We start from the raw sequence: 15,760 nt of genomic DNA on the forward strand, positions 1-15,760 counted from the left end.
AAGAGCCACATCTCCAAGCAAAGGTGGAGGGCAAGCTGTACTCTTCCCAGTACAACAGAGGGTCCCTGGGGAAGAAAGGACAGAGCCCACCTCTTCTAGGCAGAGCCCCTTCCCACCCTGAGGCCCAACCTGGTTCTGCTCAGCCCTGCAGGGAGTATCATTGGGTGGCCATTGAGACAGAAGGGCTCACTTTCCTCAGGTGAGAAGTCATACTGTCCAGCCCCTGACCACTGCAGCCAATCCCCAAGAACAGTAATGGGGGGCCACCCACTGGGACCCTCACCTAGGTAGTCTTGGCACAGCTGTGGCACCCAGAGCTTTCTTCACAGCCAGGAGACACTGGGCCTTCAAAGATGGATAGAGTAAATAGATTCTCTTGCTAAAATTGCATAACTTACAGAAGAGCCTGTGAAGAGTTTTAATTTTTTCCTGGGAAGAGACAATTTCACCCTGCATTCCGAAAACATCTGCTGAGCCCTGGTGGCTGAGTCCTGCCTCCCTGGGAGTGGCCAGTTGGCCAGGGGAGCCCCAATCCTGCCTGCCTCTTCCTGCCCGCAACAATCTAAGGGAGGCAGTGTCTCTGAGTCTCTCCTAAGGGGACGTGTGCAGGCACAATGACAAGGATAGGGCAGGGTCTATCCCCCGACCAAACCAAAGCTCCCATGCTGTCCATTCACAGCCACGCCTTCCCTCCAACAAAACAGAAAGTAGGAAACAAGGCTGCCTCTTTAATCGCAATCAAATATGCTGTCTGAAGTCAGCAAGGCCCCCAGAGCCTAGCCAGAACTGAGCAGGCAGCACCACCTTGCTTGCACGTAAGGGAGCTGGGGGCAGGGTCGCTGTGCTTCTCGCCCCCCTCACCGCCACTGTCTCTGAGCTTCGGGGTGCCGCCTAGTGCACTGTCTCCTGTGTGCGTCAGCCCAGCCTCTGGCTACCCTCAGGAGGAGGGAAGGCAGGGGTCAGGAGTGAGCCGGGGCAAGAACCCCATCACACACGCATGCAGACTCCCCCAGTGTGTTTGGTATGTCCATTCTCCTCCTCTGCTGAAATGATCGCATAGTTGTGTGAAGTGCTGCTGAGCCAGGGGTGGCCTGTCTGCGCCTCGGGTCCTGGGCCCACCCTACTTCTGTATCTGAAACAGGAAGAGTCGTAGGTTGATGTTCTTAGCAGCCAGCAGCTTGTTGCACTCCACTGAGTCGATGATGGGCAGCGGCACGTAGTCCGTCTCGTTGCTCTCGTTGGTGAAAACGAAGTGGTAGATGACGGGACTGATCCTCACATCATCATAGGGGCCCTTGAGCAGCAGGAAGGAGCACTCCAGGGGTGCTGTGACCTTGCTCTTGAGGAGGAGCTGGAAGGAGAGTGTGCGCTTGCACGAGAGGTTGGGGTTGCGCTCTGAGTCGTTCACTCGAGCCTTCAGGACCCACGTCTGGTTCAGCACTGTGAACCTCGGTGTCTCATAGTATAGGCGCGTGATGAAGTCGTCTGTACGGTATGGCCGGAACTGGACCTCTGTGGAGACAGACAGGGCCAGAAAGAGCCGGCTGTTAGTGGGGGCCTGGTTGCACAGCATCATCCCTGACTGGGCCGAGGACAGGCTCAGCCAGGGAGGAGGGCAACTTACCCAGATACTGCGTGTTCTACTTGTCACAAAGGCAAATCAAATCAACTATGGCACATGGAGGTGCACACAAGCTTTGGGGGAACAACCACAAACAGAATTAACACGAATTAGCTGGAGTGCGTCTAGCAGCTACAACTGGTCAGGCTACCGCCCAGGCACACCCAACCCACACCAGCCTCCCTCCTGGCCCTGAGCCCCAGTGCCCCACAGGGTGGGGGAAGTAGACACACAGACAGGATACGGTTCTGAGAATAAGTGCACTTTATTGGTTTTGATACAGAGCTGCCAGAAAAGCCGGCGGACAGGTATGTGGCACCCAGCCCTGCCCAAGGGGAGTGCCAGGTCCATGGGCGTCAGGCTGTGATGCAGGCTCTGCCCGTACGTCTGCAAGCCCCCAGGCAGGAGGCAACCCTGCCTTCACAGTCCTCTTGTGCAGCCTGCAACCTGTGGCTGGCAAGTCCCTCCGTGAGGCATGGGCTTCCAGGTGGCCGGTCCTTTCTGCACACATGGGACTCCCCATGCCTCAGCCTCAGTCACGATGCCCTAGGCCGTCCAGGCTCCATGGGGCCTATCAGGACAGCTAAGGCTGCTGCTAACCAGCAGCAACTGGCCTTCTGCTAAGGCCCCTGGGCCCCTGGCTTGTTGAGCCTGCTCAGGCCCATACCTGGCTGGGCCTAGTCCAGGCAGCATGGTGTGACCAACTGCCCATGACCACCCCGGGCACTCCGAGCTGGCTGCCTCGTGTGGACTGAGCAGGAGTGAGACGGAGTTTCTCTGAGTGGCCCCAGCGTCAGCAGGTGCTTCTTTCTGTTGTCTGAACCAGGCTCTGACCTGGTTCTTGCTCCCCAGTGTGTTCAAAGGTGGTGCCTGGAGAGCCGTGAGATTCACGAGCCTGAGCCCAGTCCAGCCTGTACATCTGTGGGTGTCCACACCCAAGTCTGAAGTTTGTACTGGGTGCCCTCAGCTTATGCTAAGGTGTCCCTTAGCATCTTCATGCCAGCCTGGGGAAGCCCTGTGGCCACTGCAGTTGACTGCTCAGTCAGGACCTGACTCCACAGAGAGCTCTTCGTGCCCCCAGGCCTTGCTGAGACATGAGGCCCTTTCTGCTGCGATCCCAAGGCTATAGAGCCCCCTACAGTAAAGACGCCTCCTTGCTGGAGTGGTGAGCCAGGTTGGGGAGAAGCAAGGAGAGGCTGTTGTGAGAGCCACCCAGGTATACCCCAGGGTCTGCCTAGCCCCTCCCTCTGCTCCATCTCCTTTCTTCTTCCCCAAAGTGTCTTCCTGTCCACTGAAGCTTGTCTGGAGCCTGGCCATGCGGCGCAGCCTGTGCCCACTGCCCAGAGCCTGCTGCCCTGAGACTAGTGGCCCCCAGCCTCCCACAGCCCACAGCCATGTGGCATGCAGCGGGTGGTGAGGCGCCTCACCTGTGTAGCCAATCTTCTCGAAGCTGAGCAGGCTGAAGATACTGTTATACAGCTGCATCTCCTTGCGGTGGCTCTGGTCCATCTCGTCAAGAATTTCCATCAGTTCGTTGCCTGTCTTGGTGGGGTGGGCACACGCAGCCTCGTGTACTGTCAGCTCATGGAAAGGGCCATGCCACGGACAGCCGATGCGCTTGTATTTGCACTGGGTCACCCTGGGAGGAGGTGAACACAGCAGTCATGGCCTATACTCAGCTCCTACAGGACACTGAATTGTGAGCTTTGCCCCCAGGACAGGGTCAGAGCAGGTATGTGTGGAGAGAGGGGAGGAAGAACAGGTTCTAGATGACCCCCCGCCATGGTCTCTCTTCTGCTTGGCAGTCTGAGTAGCCACTGACCAGTATCTTGGAGTCTGTCCAGCCTTTCCCCTGAAAAGGTATGGTGGCTGGGCCCCACCAGATACCAGATGAGCAGCCTCACACCAAGCACCCAGCGCTCCTAAGCTGGCTGCAATGTCTTGACCCTCCAGGAGACTACCCCACAGCCCCAGAGAGTCCTGGAAGGCTGGGGTCACGTTCAGATAGCAACTGAGTGCTGACTTTGTCGCTCCTGTCCTGTGCAGTCCCACCTACCCTCCTATCCCCAGGGCCTGCAGGGCCTCACTGAGCTATACCTAAGGCCCAAGCAATAAGGGCCAGCCAGGTCACCCACACAGGGGTTTGCCTACCCCAGGATGGGCATCCAGGCTCATCGTGGCCCTACATGCAGGGCAAGGCCCTGGCCCAGCATTTACCTGTCCTGGCACTCCTCCTTCTGGTGCCTCTCCAGCAGGGAGCGGGGAAACTGGCGCAGGCAGAAGCCACACTCTGAGGGCAGCTCGCTCACAGCTTTCTCCACAGCCAGGTTGCGGCAGCAGAGGCTCTTACTGATCTCACAACGACAGTTGGGGCACGTGGCCTGCTCCTCCTTCAGCCGGGCATCTGCTAGTAGGTGGATAAAACAGCCAGCGCACATCAAGTGACCGTTAGTACACTGCGGAGAAGGAGAGGGAGATGAAGCTCACAGACCTGCGGGACTCGCGTGAGCACACACCCGCCCGTGTGCACTGGCTCCAGCCAGGGCCAGGCCAGCTGTCCTGAGGCACTCCAGCTGCTGAGGGCAGGACGAGTCTGTCCCAACACAGCCAGCCTGGACTTCTGCAGAGATCTGGAGTCTCAAGAGTGAGACCTCATCAGATCGTGAAGGGTAGGTCACAGCTCTTCCCTGGTGTAGGCAGAACCAGCAGTGATCAATTTGGCCACACCAGGGCCTGGCACAACAGAGGTATTCAGCCAGCAGCCATGGCAAGGGCGGATGCCATTTCCACACAGGCAGGAGTGCCTCTTTGGCCCATTCATACTGGGCCTGGGGACCTAGCTCTGACTGACCTACAGCCTGGCCCTCTCTGGTGAGCACAAGTAAGAGAAGGCAGCAGCCACCTGCCCAGGGAGGCTGGCTACCTACAGGGACCATCCTGAGAGTTGATGGCACAAAGGTGTGACAGATGAGGCTAAGTTGGCTCAGGACAGGGCAGGTGGGGACACAGGGAATGCCTGGGGATGCTGGGAACAGGGGCTGCAAGCAGAACACGATGTTGAGTTGGGCTGGTGTAAGTTGGGGGGCCCCTCCCCATGAGAGTCCTTGTTCATGTGGACAGCCAGAGGGCAGGCACCACTCCTATCCTGGGTCTCTTGCTCACTTGACATATTGGGGGCTGTGAGCTGAGCCCTCAAGGCACTCACAGGGAGGATGTTAGGCCCAGATCATAACCAAGAGGTACAAGAGCAAAGATCTGAAGCTAGACAGAAACAGCTGCCCCGGTCCTGGGCTGTGGTGGAACAAGGATTTGGGCAGAGCTTCATTCTGAGGGCTGAGAGCACACCAAGGGCCAGCTGAGTGACAGGGACTGGCTTTCCATTTGGTGGGACTTTCTCCCAGCTGCCTGAGGGCAAAAGAGCAGGCAGCAGAGTCGCTTCTGTCCAGACTGTGCTCCCCAGCATCTCCAGTGGAGGGCCTGGGACTTTTTTTTTTTTTTTTTAGCAGGTCCAACCTGGGTTTGAACCCACCAACTTTGGTACATGTGGCTGGTGCCCTAACCACTGAGCTATGGGCACCCAGCCAGGTCTGGGACATTTTAAGAACAGGATGTGGTGCAACAGAGACCCAGCTCACTATGCTGTAGCTTCTCTTGCATAGTGAGGGAGGGCATATTCACAGGACCTGCCTGGCTGTGCAAGACCACCCCTGTACATGCAGGGCCCCAGTAAGCCCTAGTTGCCACTCTGTTGCTGCAGGGGTTTAGCACCCTGAGCTGAGGAGCCGTAGAAGCTGGCCAGCTTTCTCAGCACCTATGGAGTCTAGCGAGTGACACAAGGGAACCAACAGCAGGACACAGAATCCATGTCCATACAAACACCAAGATTATCTGCATTCAAATCTCAAGTTCTATACTCCATTAAAAATTAGAATGCTGGCGGTGCCTGTGGCTCAGTGAGTAGGGCGCCAGCCCCATATGCTGGCCAGCCGCGGCCAAACTGCAACAAAAAAATAGCTGGGCATTGTGGCGGGTGCCTGTAGTCCCAGCTGCCAGGGAGGCTGAGGCAAGAGAATTGCGTAAGCCCAAGAGTTCGAGGTTGCTGTGAGCCGTATGATGCCACGGCACTGCCACGGCACTCTACTCGAGGGCGGTACAGTGTAGACGGTCTCTACAAAAAAAAAAAAAAAAAAAGAATTAGAATGCAGGGTGGCTCCTGTGGCTCAAGGAGTAGGGCGCAGGCCCCATATACCATAGGTGGAGGGTTCAAACCCGGCCCCAGCCAAAACAAAACCAAAAAAAATTGCAAAAAGATAAAAAATAATAAAATAAAGGCATTATTTAAAAAAAAAAAAAAAAGAATTAGAATGCAGATGAGGAAGAAGAGGACTGCATTGGTGGGGCTCTCTGGAGGATCCCGGCCCAGCAGGGGCCATCCTGCCCCAAATGCAGACATGAGGCCAGAGGTAGGGAAATTGGTCCGCTCCACCCAAACCCAGGGGTAAGTGGTGAGTGGACTGGGTAGGGGAAGGCCCAGGTCCCACCCCATTGCGCCCTGCCTTCACTAAAGGTTGCTATGGGCGTTAGATGCCGGCTCTGCCAGGCAGGCAGGTCCTGGGCCGAGGGTAGCTATTGCCTCTGAAGGCAGAGGGGCAGGCGGGAGACAGCACAGCACCAACTGGCTGTTTGTTTAGGGGAAAACCTGAGAGAAGTCACACAGCACCCTATGAGAAGCCCAGGAGGATGCCAGGGCCAAGACCCCCTGGCGTCTCTAGCTACTTCCTGTGGCCAACTTGAGGCACCTCCTGGTGAGGATGCCTGCGCTTTGGTGAGGCTCTGGGCCCAGCTCTGCTGCTATCTCCCAGGTCCTGCCCACCCTAGCCCCAGGGCCTCTCCTCTGGCTCTAGACAGCCCAGACAATGGGATGGAGTCCTGAGTCCTCCCCAGGAGGCGCTGAGGCCATCAAACACATCACCCCTTATTTCCCAGCATCATTCACCCCAAAAGCTGCCCCAACTCCTTTGCCAGCCCTAGCCATAGGCCTCACTCCTCCAGAGCCTCCAGACCCAACACAAGCCCAATCAACTCTGTTCCAGGGGGAGGCAGTGGAGGCCTTGCCCTCTGTCCTCTTGGCCTCCTGGAGGACCTGCAAGCTATTAAGAGAGGTGGGGTCAGGGTCTTTTCAGCCCTAACGGCTCAGGTGAGGCAGAACACAGCAAGCCCCAAGATGCCCTGGAACACACCAGCCCCATCAAGGGATAGGCCCACATCCACCAGCTGTTCAGGACATGCTCTCCAGGTGGACTCTGAGGGACTGGCCTGGGATAGACCAGGACCTGGCAAGATGGTGTGTCCACAGCAGGACGGTCATGGTGCTCCAGAGCCTTCACCATTCAGGTCCTCTCAGTCTCCTGAGCAGGACCTCGGCCCTGCACATAGGTCAGCCTTGGCAGTGGCGACTTGTGCCCATTGCCAAGTCAAAAGCTGGCCTGGGAGGACTCCATACAGTGCTGGCCGCATGCCTCCAGCAGATAATACAGGCCTTGGGAGGCCCCCAAAGTCCAGGCGTTTCCAGAAGCAGCCCCTGAAGTACCCAGGCCAGGCTGCCTCCCACCCCTAGCCAGGAGATCCTAGCGGTAGGGAGAGGGAGGGAAGGGGTTCTACAACCCAGGATGACATCATGGGACCTCCTAGACCCTCCTAGGGACCAATGTTGGCTTGGAGCCACAATGCTGGGCTAAGACACCAGTCTATACGTCACCAGCACTATGACCTTGGCCTCAGTTTCCATGTGCACAAGACGATGAGTATACAACCCACCTCATCCTACAATGATGAGATGGAACGGACTTGGCAATGTTGCTCTGCACTTAGCACATAGCAAATATTACCACCACAGTCACCCATGGCAAAGCTCCTGGGGGGACCCATCCCCATGAGGAGCCAAGGGTTCAGGCCCCTCTATAGTTGCTGATACAGTTGCTGATAGCAGTCCAGAAACAGCTATTTGCACCTGCCCTCTCAGGACAGTGCCTGAGCCTTCCCTCTGTCTGGCCACAGGCAGCTCATGGGCATCCAGCCTGTGCAGACCTGGGGTTTCTATCTGAGCTGCCTTCTCCCTTTGGGTTAAGGAGGAGCTGGATGGACTGACTAGGCTTGAGGAGACTAAGTCCTATCCCCCAGGCCTTGGGCCATAGCAGGTTTTAGGAAACGGTCCCTACTACTTTCTGTGGTCCAAAGCTCCCTATAGTCAGCTAGTCTTTTAGGACATATGGTACTTTGAAACTCTAGGCACTAGCAGGGTGCCAAGGTTCACACCTGTAATCCCAGCACTCTGGGAGGCTAAGGCAGGAGGATCACTTGAGCCCAGGAGTTTGAGACCAGCCTGAGCAATAGCAAGACCTAGTTTCTACAACAAATAAAAAAAGAACTTAGGCATGGTGGTGCCCGCCTATAGTTCCAGCTATTCAGGGGACTGAGGCCAGAAGATCTCCTGAGCCCCACAGTTAGAGGCTACAGTGAGCTGTGATGTTCCCACTGTGCTCCAGCCTGGGTGACAGTGAAACCCTACCTACCTCAAAAAAAACAAAAACAACCACTCCCCCCTACCCCCCAACAAACTAAACAAACCCTGGGGTCCTACACTTTCCTGCTCCAGCCTATCTTCTTGTCCAGGGGGTCAGGGACTCACAGGCATTGACAGTGGCTATGATAGCTGAATGAACTTGGCCCTGTCAGCCAGCAGGAGGTCCCCCTCCTTGGACATCTGGTTCTCGGGCAGGGCCTCAGCAGCCCAGAGCACCTCAGGGCACACTCAAGGCCCAGCATGTGTGGCTCACAGCCTCTTCAATCAAACACTGGCCTGAGAGGGGCCCAGGCATTATCTAAGGTCACACAGCTATTGAGGAGGAGTGAAGCCAGGATGTGAACCTCCTGTCCAGGCAGGTAGGGTTTAAGGTCCCTCTTCATGTCTGGGTGTGAATGGGGCCCACACGCCCTCTATAGTCAGGCTCCCATTCACAACGTAAACGCTGGTCTAAATGTAACTCAAAATGACAAACCACCACCACAAAAAACATTTCTCACCTAGCCAGAGATTCCAGAAACTTCCTCCTTGCTCTGTCCTGTGAGTTGTGGATACCTAAACAGATGTATTTTCAAAGCTCTTTTCGGCTACTTTTCTCACCTCAAAGAAACAAACAGCTGCAGTCCTGAGCTGCTCCCCCAGGGTTCGGGAAGAGGTGGCTGACCCCCCACAGATGGCTCTCTGAGGGTAACTGGGCAGTGATGGAGCTGCCCTTTCCTCCTGGGCCTTCTAACAGTGGGGCCATCAGTCAGGTAACCAGTCTCCTGAGCCAAGACTGCCCTACAGACAGAGACCCTCAGGAGAGTGAGGGCAGCTGGGCCAAGGGTGGGAGTGCCCATGTCAGATGAGGAGGGGCGCACAAGGGAGGGCTGGACATCTTTATAGAAGGGAGAGGATGGCATCAGCTGGGCCCAAGAGGAAGAGTAGAGGTGGGCAGGGATGGGAAAGGACAGCTCAGCCAGAATGGTGCAGGGACCCAGCCAGAGGCCTTGAGAGGGAATAGCTGGGGCTACCACAGATGCAGGCTGGAACATTTGTGACGGGGCATCTGATGGACCTATATACCTGACAGCTTGTTTAAACATCAAGAATGCCCTGAGGAGGGGTGGGACCAGATGCTGGCACCAAGGCTCAGGGCCCTGGCTGCCATTTTTAGGTCAAGGCCAAGACTGCCTCAGGGTGGACCACGTGGAGTTTCACATACAGGAGAACTGAGGGAATCAGGCACCACCAAGGCCCCATCTTCCCCAGAGAAGGTACTCCCGTCGGCAGAGGTGCCAATAGGTGACATATCCTTAGGCCACAGGGCTGTGCCTGGTCTGCTCACTCTGCCTGCCATAAGCTCCTACAGAGGTGTCCCTGTTGCCCTGCCAGGCCAGTCACCCAGGACACACCCAGACAGGGAACATCAAAGCACATGCACCATCAGCTGCAGCCTGAACCTGAAATGTGACACAGGCAGCAGGAGTCATTTGCACAAGGGCACTGGTCTGACACCCAAGCACATTTCCCAGCCTTACAGGTATGGTATGTGGGCACAGGCTTGCCAGGAGGCCAGTCCTATAGGCCTAGGGCTCAGACTCGGGGGAAGGTGGACCGTCTACCATTCAAGGCTTCCCTGGCAGCATGGCAGCACCCAGTGGCTAGAGGACAGGCTCTTGAGTTACCCAGTGTCCAGCCAATTCCAGAGGCCCATGGAGCTGTTTCCTAAGCCTTAGTGCTAGGGACAGCACATAGGTCTCAGTATGGCCATCCCTGAGCTAGGCACCATCTGAGCTGGCCCCTGAAATGCACAGCAGGCTGGTGCCCACCCTGAGCCACCATGTTCTGCTGGTGTCAGACAGAAAGTTCCTTTAGGGGGCGGCGCCTGTGGCTCAGTGAGTAGGGCGCCGGCCCCATATACCGAGGGTGGCGGGTTTAAACCCAGCCCCGGCCAAACTGCAACAAAAAAATAGCTGGGTGTTGTGGGGGGCACCTGTAGTCCCAGCTGCTCGGGAGGCTGAGGCAAGAGAATTGTGGAAGCCCAAGAGTTAGAGGTTGCTATGAGCCGTGTGATGTCATGGCGCTCTACCCGAGGGCAGTACAGTGAGACTCTGTCTCTACAAAAAATAAAAAAATAAAAATAAAAAAGTTCCTTTAGGAGGAGAGGGCAGAGCTGGCCACATGCCTGACCAAGTTAGATCTCCAAAGAAGGCCAGCAGAAGATGGAAGGGCCGAGCTAAGCTCAAGGTGGTGACCAGTAGTAGGCCCTAACCAGGGACACACAGAAGGCAGTGTGTGTGCTGCCCACATTGTCTGTGACCAGATCCTCTAGGGGAGCAAACCAGGCAAGAGCATGGATCTCCAGGCCTGTCTCAGGCCACAGTGTTGACACAACAGTAACCTTCCAGGGTCACTTCACACAGCAGGGAGCCACTATAAGAGGTATCCCCAGCAGCATTCAGAGGCACCAAGAGGCATTTCCTTTTTCTCCCACATCACACAGCAAGTTTATGTAAGTTTCAACATAGCCTCAAGGGCTCTCCCACAAATCACAGACTCTAGGCTCTAGAACCTTCTCCAGGCCTCCAGAAACACCTCTGCTGCTGAGGCCCAGCTGTCACTTGGGAGGAGCCTGCAGCTCAGTCAGCACTCGTGGCTCTCCTTGCTTACAGGGTCTGTACCAGGGAAGCCACTGAGCAGAGATTGGGGGACCAGGGAGGCTACCAGTCAGAGCAGCCCCAGCATCTTCGCTGTCCATTACAGCTGCTCAGCTCCCTGCCTCTGGCCACCCAGCACAGTACAGGCCCATTTGAGCCAGGTAGGCTCAGAGGCCTGGGTACCAGCAGCTCTGGCCAGAAGCAGAGACACAGTTGTGCTAGGCCAGCCCAGCGAGTGGACAGAGTGGACCAGGAACTAGGATCATGTAGCCAGTCATCATGCCAGGTTCAGCACCAGCCCATCCACAGAAGGAGAGACAGAGAAAGACAGAGGAGGGACCTGAACTCTCCTGGGAGGACCCACCATTGGCTTGGCTCACTGGATATTGACTCAAGATCCAAGAGAAAAAAAGTTCTTTAACTCAGGAGGATCAAAAGGTTGTGGGCAAGCATAAAGGGGCTGGAAAATGGGCAAGTCTTGAAAGCCAGAACACTCCCAAAGCCAAGGGGCAGCTGTTAGTTCTGGGGAGCAGCTGTGAAAAGCTCTCCCCCAGCTGGCACTGACACCTGACACCCAGGAGGGTAGAAACTCATGCCTTCTCCCCACCCAGCCACACTGGGATCCTCCCAAGCAACCTCATGCCTAAGCAGGAAAGACTTCGGGACCCAGAGATTAGGGAAATTGCAACCTAGACTATCCATATAGTGCCTACTACAAAAATGGCCCCTCACCCAGACTCTCAGTTTAAACATATAAACAAGGAAATATGACCCCACCAGCCACTTCCAGCTCTTATAAGTGCAAAGAAAACAGGGAACCTACTTTGTTTCTCAAAAGGACTGGGAAGTTAAGGTCTACGGATGAAGAGGAAGGTAGGAGACTGCACACTGCCTCTGCATGCCAGTCAGAGGTCTGCCCGACTGCCACCCGGGCCAAGTACCCTCTCGGACAGCACTAAGCTGGTTAGCAACTCCAGGCAATGCCATGCTGGGCAGACCTCCTAGAGCACTGGTGCAGCCCTGGCATGGGTGAGAAGCACCCATATGCATATAGGGCACAACATATTCAGAGGACACTAGGTTAGGTTGGGGCTAGAGCACTGTTAGGTTGGAGGCTTGCTGCAAGTGGTTCATCCAGATCAGAGATGGGGATTTGGTAGGGGGGGACACAAGAAGCAATCCTCTCTCTTCTTCCTGTTCTTCAGAATAAAATGAACAAATGAAGAAATTCTGTTGAGGAGGATAAGAAGGAAAACGTACACAGCTCAAGAAGTGGAGGACAAGCAGGCGTGTGGTAGGGGGTGGTGGGGGGTGTGGCTGCCAAGACGGGGAAGGAGCTCTTGAGCGCTCAGGACTGTGCTGAGGAGCCTGTGAGTGAGGGGAGCAGCAGCTGCCCAGCAGGCAGGGTCAGCTTGAGAGGGTGGGTTGGGGGGCGCCGAGAAGGGGACTGGGAGGATCTGGAAAAGAGTAACGTAAGTAGAAGAGACCAAGAGCAGAAGTAAGGTGGATTAGAATACGGCAAAAAGGGATTCAAAGCAGGAAATCAAGTCCCGAGAGGGAGACAACGAGAACCTTCGGAGCAGGCGCTGCAGTCCCGCCGGCGAGGAAGGCAGATGTGAGGACCAGGGCCTCAGAGAGTTCTTGGCCGCCGGGTCCCCGACCCCTGGCCCTGGCTTCCAGGGTGACCCGCAGCCTGGGGACCCCGCAGCGGGGGCTGGAGCCCCGGGCTGGGCCGGGTCGGGGTCGGCCGGCGGCCCTACCTGGTACACGGAAGCCTTGGGCAGGTCCAGGCATACGGTGCAGCAGAGCACCGAGTAGAGCCGCTCCTCCAGCTTCCCACTGCCGGTCGCCGCCGCCGCCGCCGCCTCGGCCGCCTCGGCCGCCCGCAGCCGCTTCTTGGGCGGCGCATCGGGGTCGCCTGCCGCCTCCTGCAGCTGCAGCTGCCGGGCGCCGGCCAGGCCCGCTTCGTCCGGGAGCCCAGGCCCCGCCGCCTCGCCCAGCGCCGCCGCCGCCGCCGGTCCCGCAGCTGCCCCGGGCCCAGCTCCGACCCCCACCCCGACCCCGGCCGGCACTGCGCCCCCGGGCCCCGCGGCCGGGCCGCCCCCGCCAGCCTCCTCCGCGCCGGACATTGCGGCCGGCCGGCCCGGCGGCGGGTGCCGGCACGCTGCTGTGGCTACAAGTCAGGGACGCCGCGCGTTCCAGCCGCCCTCTCGCCGCCGCGATCCCGCAGCCCTGGTCTCTGCGCCGCCGCTTCAGAGGCTCCGGCCCGTGCGTAGCCCGGCAGCCGCCGCTGCCGCCGACCCCGGCGCGGCCGCCATCTTTGTTTTCGCTATGTGCTTCACCCTGCGGCGGCGGCCGCCACCGCCCCCTCTCCCTCACCGTCACGTGAACTCCGCAGGAGCCAATGGGAACGCCAACTGGGGCGAGACGGCGCGCCTAGCAGAGCCAATAGGCGCGCAAAGCCCGCCTCCTGCAGAAGTGGGGCGGGATCAAGCGTGAGCAGCAGTAGGTAGCGCACCTGGGGGCTACGGAGCCCGCGCAAGGGGAGATGCCAGGGCAGCACTCACACCCAGAAGTCAATCTCCGGGGAGAGACACTCCCCGAGCCTCTAGGCGGGGAGTATGCCTGCTTCCTTCTTCCCTAAGACTCTGGCTTGTGCGCGCGGGGCTCTGGCCTGGCTAGGCGGAGTGAGAAGGATATGAACGGAAAAACTCCGGTCTTCTGTGGGACCGCGGGCTGCAAGCGGACTTCCCAGAGAGGAGGAACTCTGGACCCCGAACCTACCAGAATCCACTTCTCTGCTAACCCCTGTTTCCTAACCCTGGGGTTGGAGGCTGACAGTCCATGGAAAAAAGTGAGGGTGTTTATGGAATAGGCAGAGGTTGAGGTAGCCTTGGGAAAGAATATACGCTCTGGAACTGCTGTGGTAGAGCCTCTCATGCCTCCAGCCCAGTCTGCAGTCCGTGAAGGGCACTGCTCCAGGAGGCCTCCTTCCAGGTCGGGCAAGGGTATTTGTAACTATACCATGTTCCAAGGGAATGAGGGTCCAGGACCATGTCTTCTCAGCCTAGGGGCCCTCCTAACAAAGGTGCCAGGAGGAGGCCAAGGGGAGGTGCTACTTCTGGCACATACCCTTCCTTTGCCCAGTGAAACCAGTTGCTGGCCTTGGGGTCCTTAGGGAACTCATTGGAGGATCCTCCAACCCCTCTGAAGAATGGGCAGATTCCATATTCCTGCAAAATTTCTAAGATTTATTGGAGACCAGATCTCTCTCTGGAAACACAACCATGCCCAGCCCGAAATTGGGCACCAAAATGTGCCTAGGACCCCATCCCCTTCATTCTGGTCTAAGTAAATCCCCATAGCCAGAGGAGAGACAGCATCCAGATTCTGACCTCGATCAGTCAACCTGCAGCAAGCCCACTATGGGAAAAAGCAGAGTCTATCCCCAGGAGCAGGGAGGGAAAGTTGTCAGCAGCAGCCCTGCTTTGGTATGTCCAGCATCACTCCCACTGTAGGCGCTGTGTGTGCAGGGCCCGGCAGTAGGCCCAACAGCCTGCAGCCAGGGCGCAGCGACAGACATCCTCTTTCCGCAACAGCAGCAGTCTGTCCTCCTCCAGCCGGCTCAGGAGACCTGCCGCACCCAGCATCGCCCCCCCCCACATCCCATAAGTGTTGGCTGTGAAAACAGCCACAATGAGGATGGTCACTGCAACCACCAACAGCATTGCCTGACCAGCCACAGAGCGGCCATCAGAGCCAAGGTGGTCACCAGCCACTGCCAGCACCATGCCTCCTCCCAGGAGCAGGTTGGCAGAGGATCGGTCCCCATTCACCCAGTGGAAATCAAAGGCCAGAAGGGGCATGCCAATGACTGTGGCCACCCATGCTCCAGCGAGACAGTCTTCATGTGTGCCCAGGCCTGGGGCCAGCATGGTGGTATCAGCCAAGACCTGGAGCAGGAAGCCAGCGGCAGCCCCTCGACTTGCCTGTCAACACAGGGAAAAAGAGGCCAGGGGCCAGCCCTTTAGAATAAGAGTTTGGGGCTTTAATGGAAACTGGTTCCCTGACTCACCTCCCACCACCCTCTCCCTGAACAAAGAAACTAAGTCCTTGGGGTTTGGGAGGAGTAGGGATATGTCCCTGCCAGGTTCCAGGGTACTCACCTGGGCAGTGGTCACTGCTGCGTGCAGAGACACCACTCCCAACACCAGGTGGGATAGGGCCGTGCTCCATTCGCCCCCTGGCTTGGGGGCCATGGCTCCTCGGGCAGTAGTAAATTTGAGGAGACAGAAAGATCTTCAACTTTTCAGAGAAAGAAAGCTAAGATCTTCAACTTTTCAGAGAAAGAAAGCTAAGAAGCCAGCGGTGCGGAGCCCTAGGGCAGCTTTCCGGGACTGTCAGGTGTCAAGGCCTCATTACTAGACGGTAGGTAGATTCAGTCCTAAACTTTCCGGACCCCTGAGGCCAGTGGGCACATTGTGGGAAGAAGAACCTAATGCAGACCGTAAAGGGGGGAAAGCGGCTTGGGGTCTAGGCTGGGTAGGCGAAGGCGCCGGGCTTGGTGGACGCGGAGTGGCTGGTCCCGGCCTGGTCTCGCCGGTCAGGGAGGCGCCGTCCTGGGAGTCCCGGCTTGGGAAAGCGACAGCGTAGGCCTCAAGTGCGCAGTTCCCAGGCTCACGGCTGCAGTGCAGCGGCCAGCAGGAGGCCGAAACCTGCCCACTGCCGCCGACCCCGGTTGGCCAGCGCGAGCGCAGCCCAGAACCGCCACCAGCGAGAAAAGCGGCGGCTAGAGCGGCCGGGAGGCCCGGAGAGGAGGTGGGGTCGGTAGGGAGGGGCGGAGGACGTAGAGACGGTGCTCCGTTTGGGTGTGGACATTGGCTCGGAAGGATCCGTAAAGAGTAAGGTCCTGGGCGG

General features: G+C 57.6%; 2 protein-coding genes across 2 annotated transcripts; both read right to left on the minus strand.

Annotated features, from left to right (window-relative positions):
• Window positions 1–712: 712 nt before the first annotated feature.
• LOC128563486 (zinc finger TRAF-type-containing protein 1) lies at window positions 713–13,183 on the minus strand. The gene is made up of 4 exons (XM_053558806.1): window positions 12,604–13,183; window positions 3,839–4,077; window positions 3,049–3,260; window positions 713–1,512 (listed from the first exon to the last, which is right to left on the minus strand). Exons 1-4 carry the CDS (start codon window positions 12,970–12,972, stop codon window positions 1,121–1,123), a joined length of 1,212 nt encoding a protein of 403 aa, XP_053414781.1. The 5' UTR covers window positions 12,973–13,183; the 3' UTR covers window positions 713–1,120.
• An 890-nt stretch (window positions 13,184–14,073) lies between these two features.
• On the minus strand, window positions 14,074–15,740 carry TMEM276 (transmembrane protein 276). Its single transcript, XM_053558807.1, has 2 exons — window positions 15,010–15,740; window positions 14,074–14,832 (listed from the first exon to the last, which is right to left on the minus strand). Exons 1-2 carry the CDS (start codon window positions 15,100–15,102, stop codon window positions 14,347–14,349), a joined length of 579 nt encoding a protein of 192 aa, XP_053414782.1. The 5' UTR covers window positions 15,103–15,740; the 3' UTR covers window positions 14,074–14,346.
• Window positions 15,741–15,760: the final 20 nt, after the last annotated feature.

The sequence above is a fragment of the Nycticebus coucang genome, chromosome 13, assembly GCF_027406575.1.
Source record: "Nycticebus coucang isolate mNycCou1 chromosome 13, mNycCou1.pri, whole genome shotgun sequence".
Classification (NCBI taxonomy): domain Eukaryota; kingdom Metazoa; phylum Chordata; class Mammalia; order Primates; family Lorisidae; genus Nycticebus; species Nycticebus coucang.

Bases quoted from the DNA above. Each gene is read 5' to 3' on its own strand.
- LOC128563486 (XM_053558806.1), bottom strand. From the start codon at position 12,972: ATGTCCGGCGCGGAGGAGGCTGGCGGGGGCGGCCCGGCCGCGGGGCCC. The intron at 4,078-12,603 runs GTAGGGCCGCCG...CCTTCTCCGCAG, and splicing joins CCAAGGCTTCCGTGTACCAG to TGTACTAACGGTCACTTGAT. The intron at 1,513-3,048 runs GTGAGGCGCCTC...CTGTCTCCACAG, and splicing joins CGAGAAGATTGGCTACACAG to AGGTCCAGTTCCGGCCATAC.
- TMEM276 (XM_053558807.1), bottom strand. From the start codon at position 15,102: ATGGCCCCCAAGCCAGGGGGCGAATGGAGCACGGCCCTATCCCACCTG. The intron at 14,833-15,009 runs GTGAGTACCCTG...CTGTGTTGACAG, and splicing joins CAGCAGTGACCACTGCCCAG to GCAAGTCGAGGGGCTGCCGC.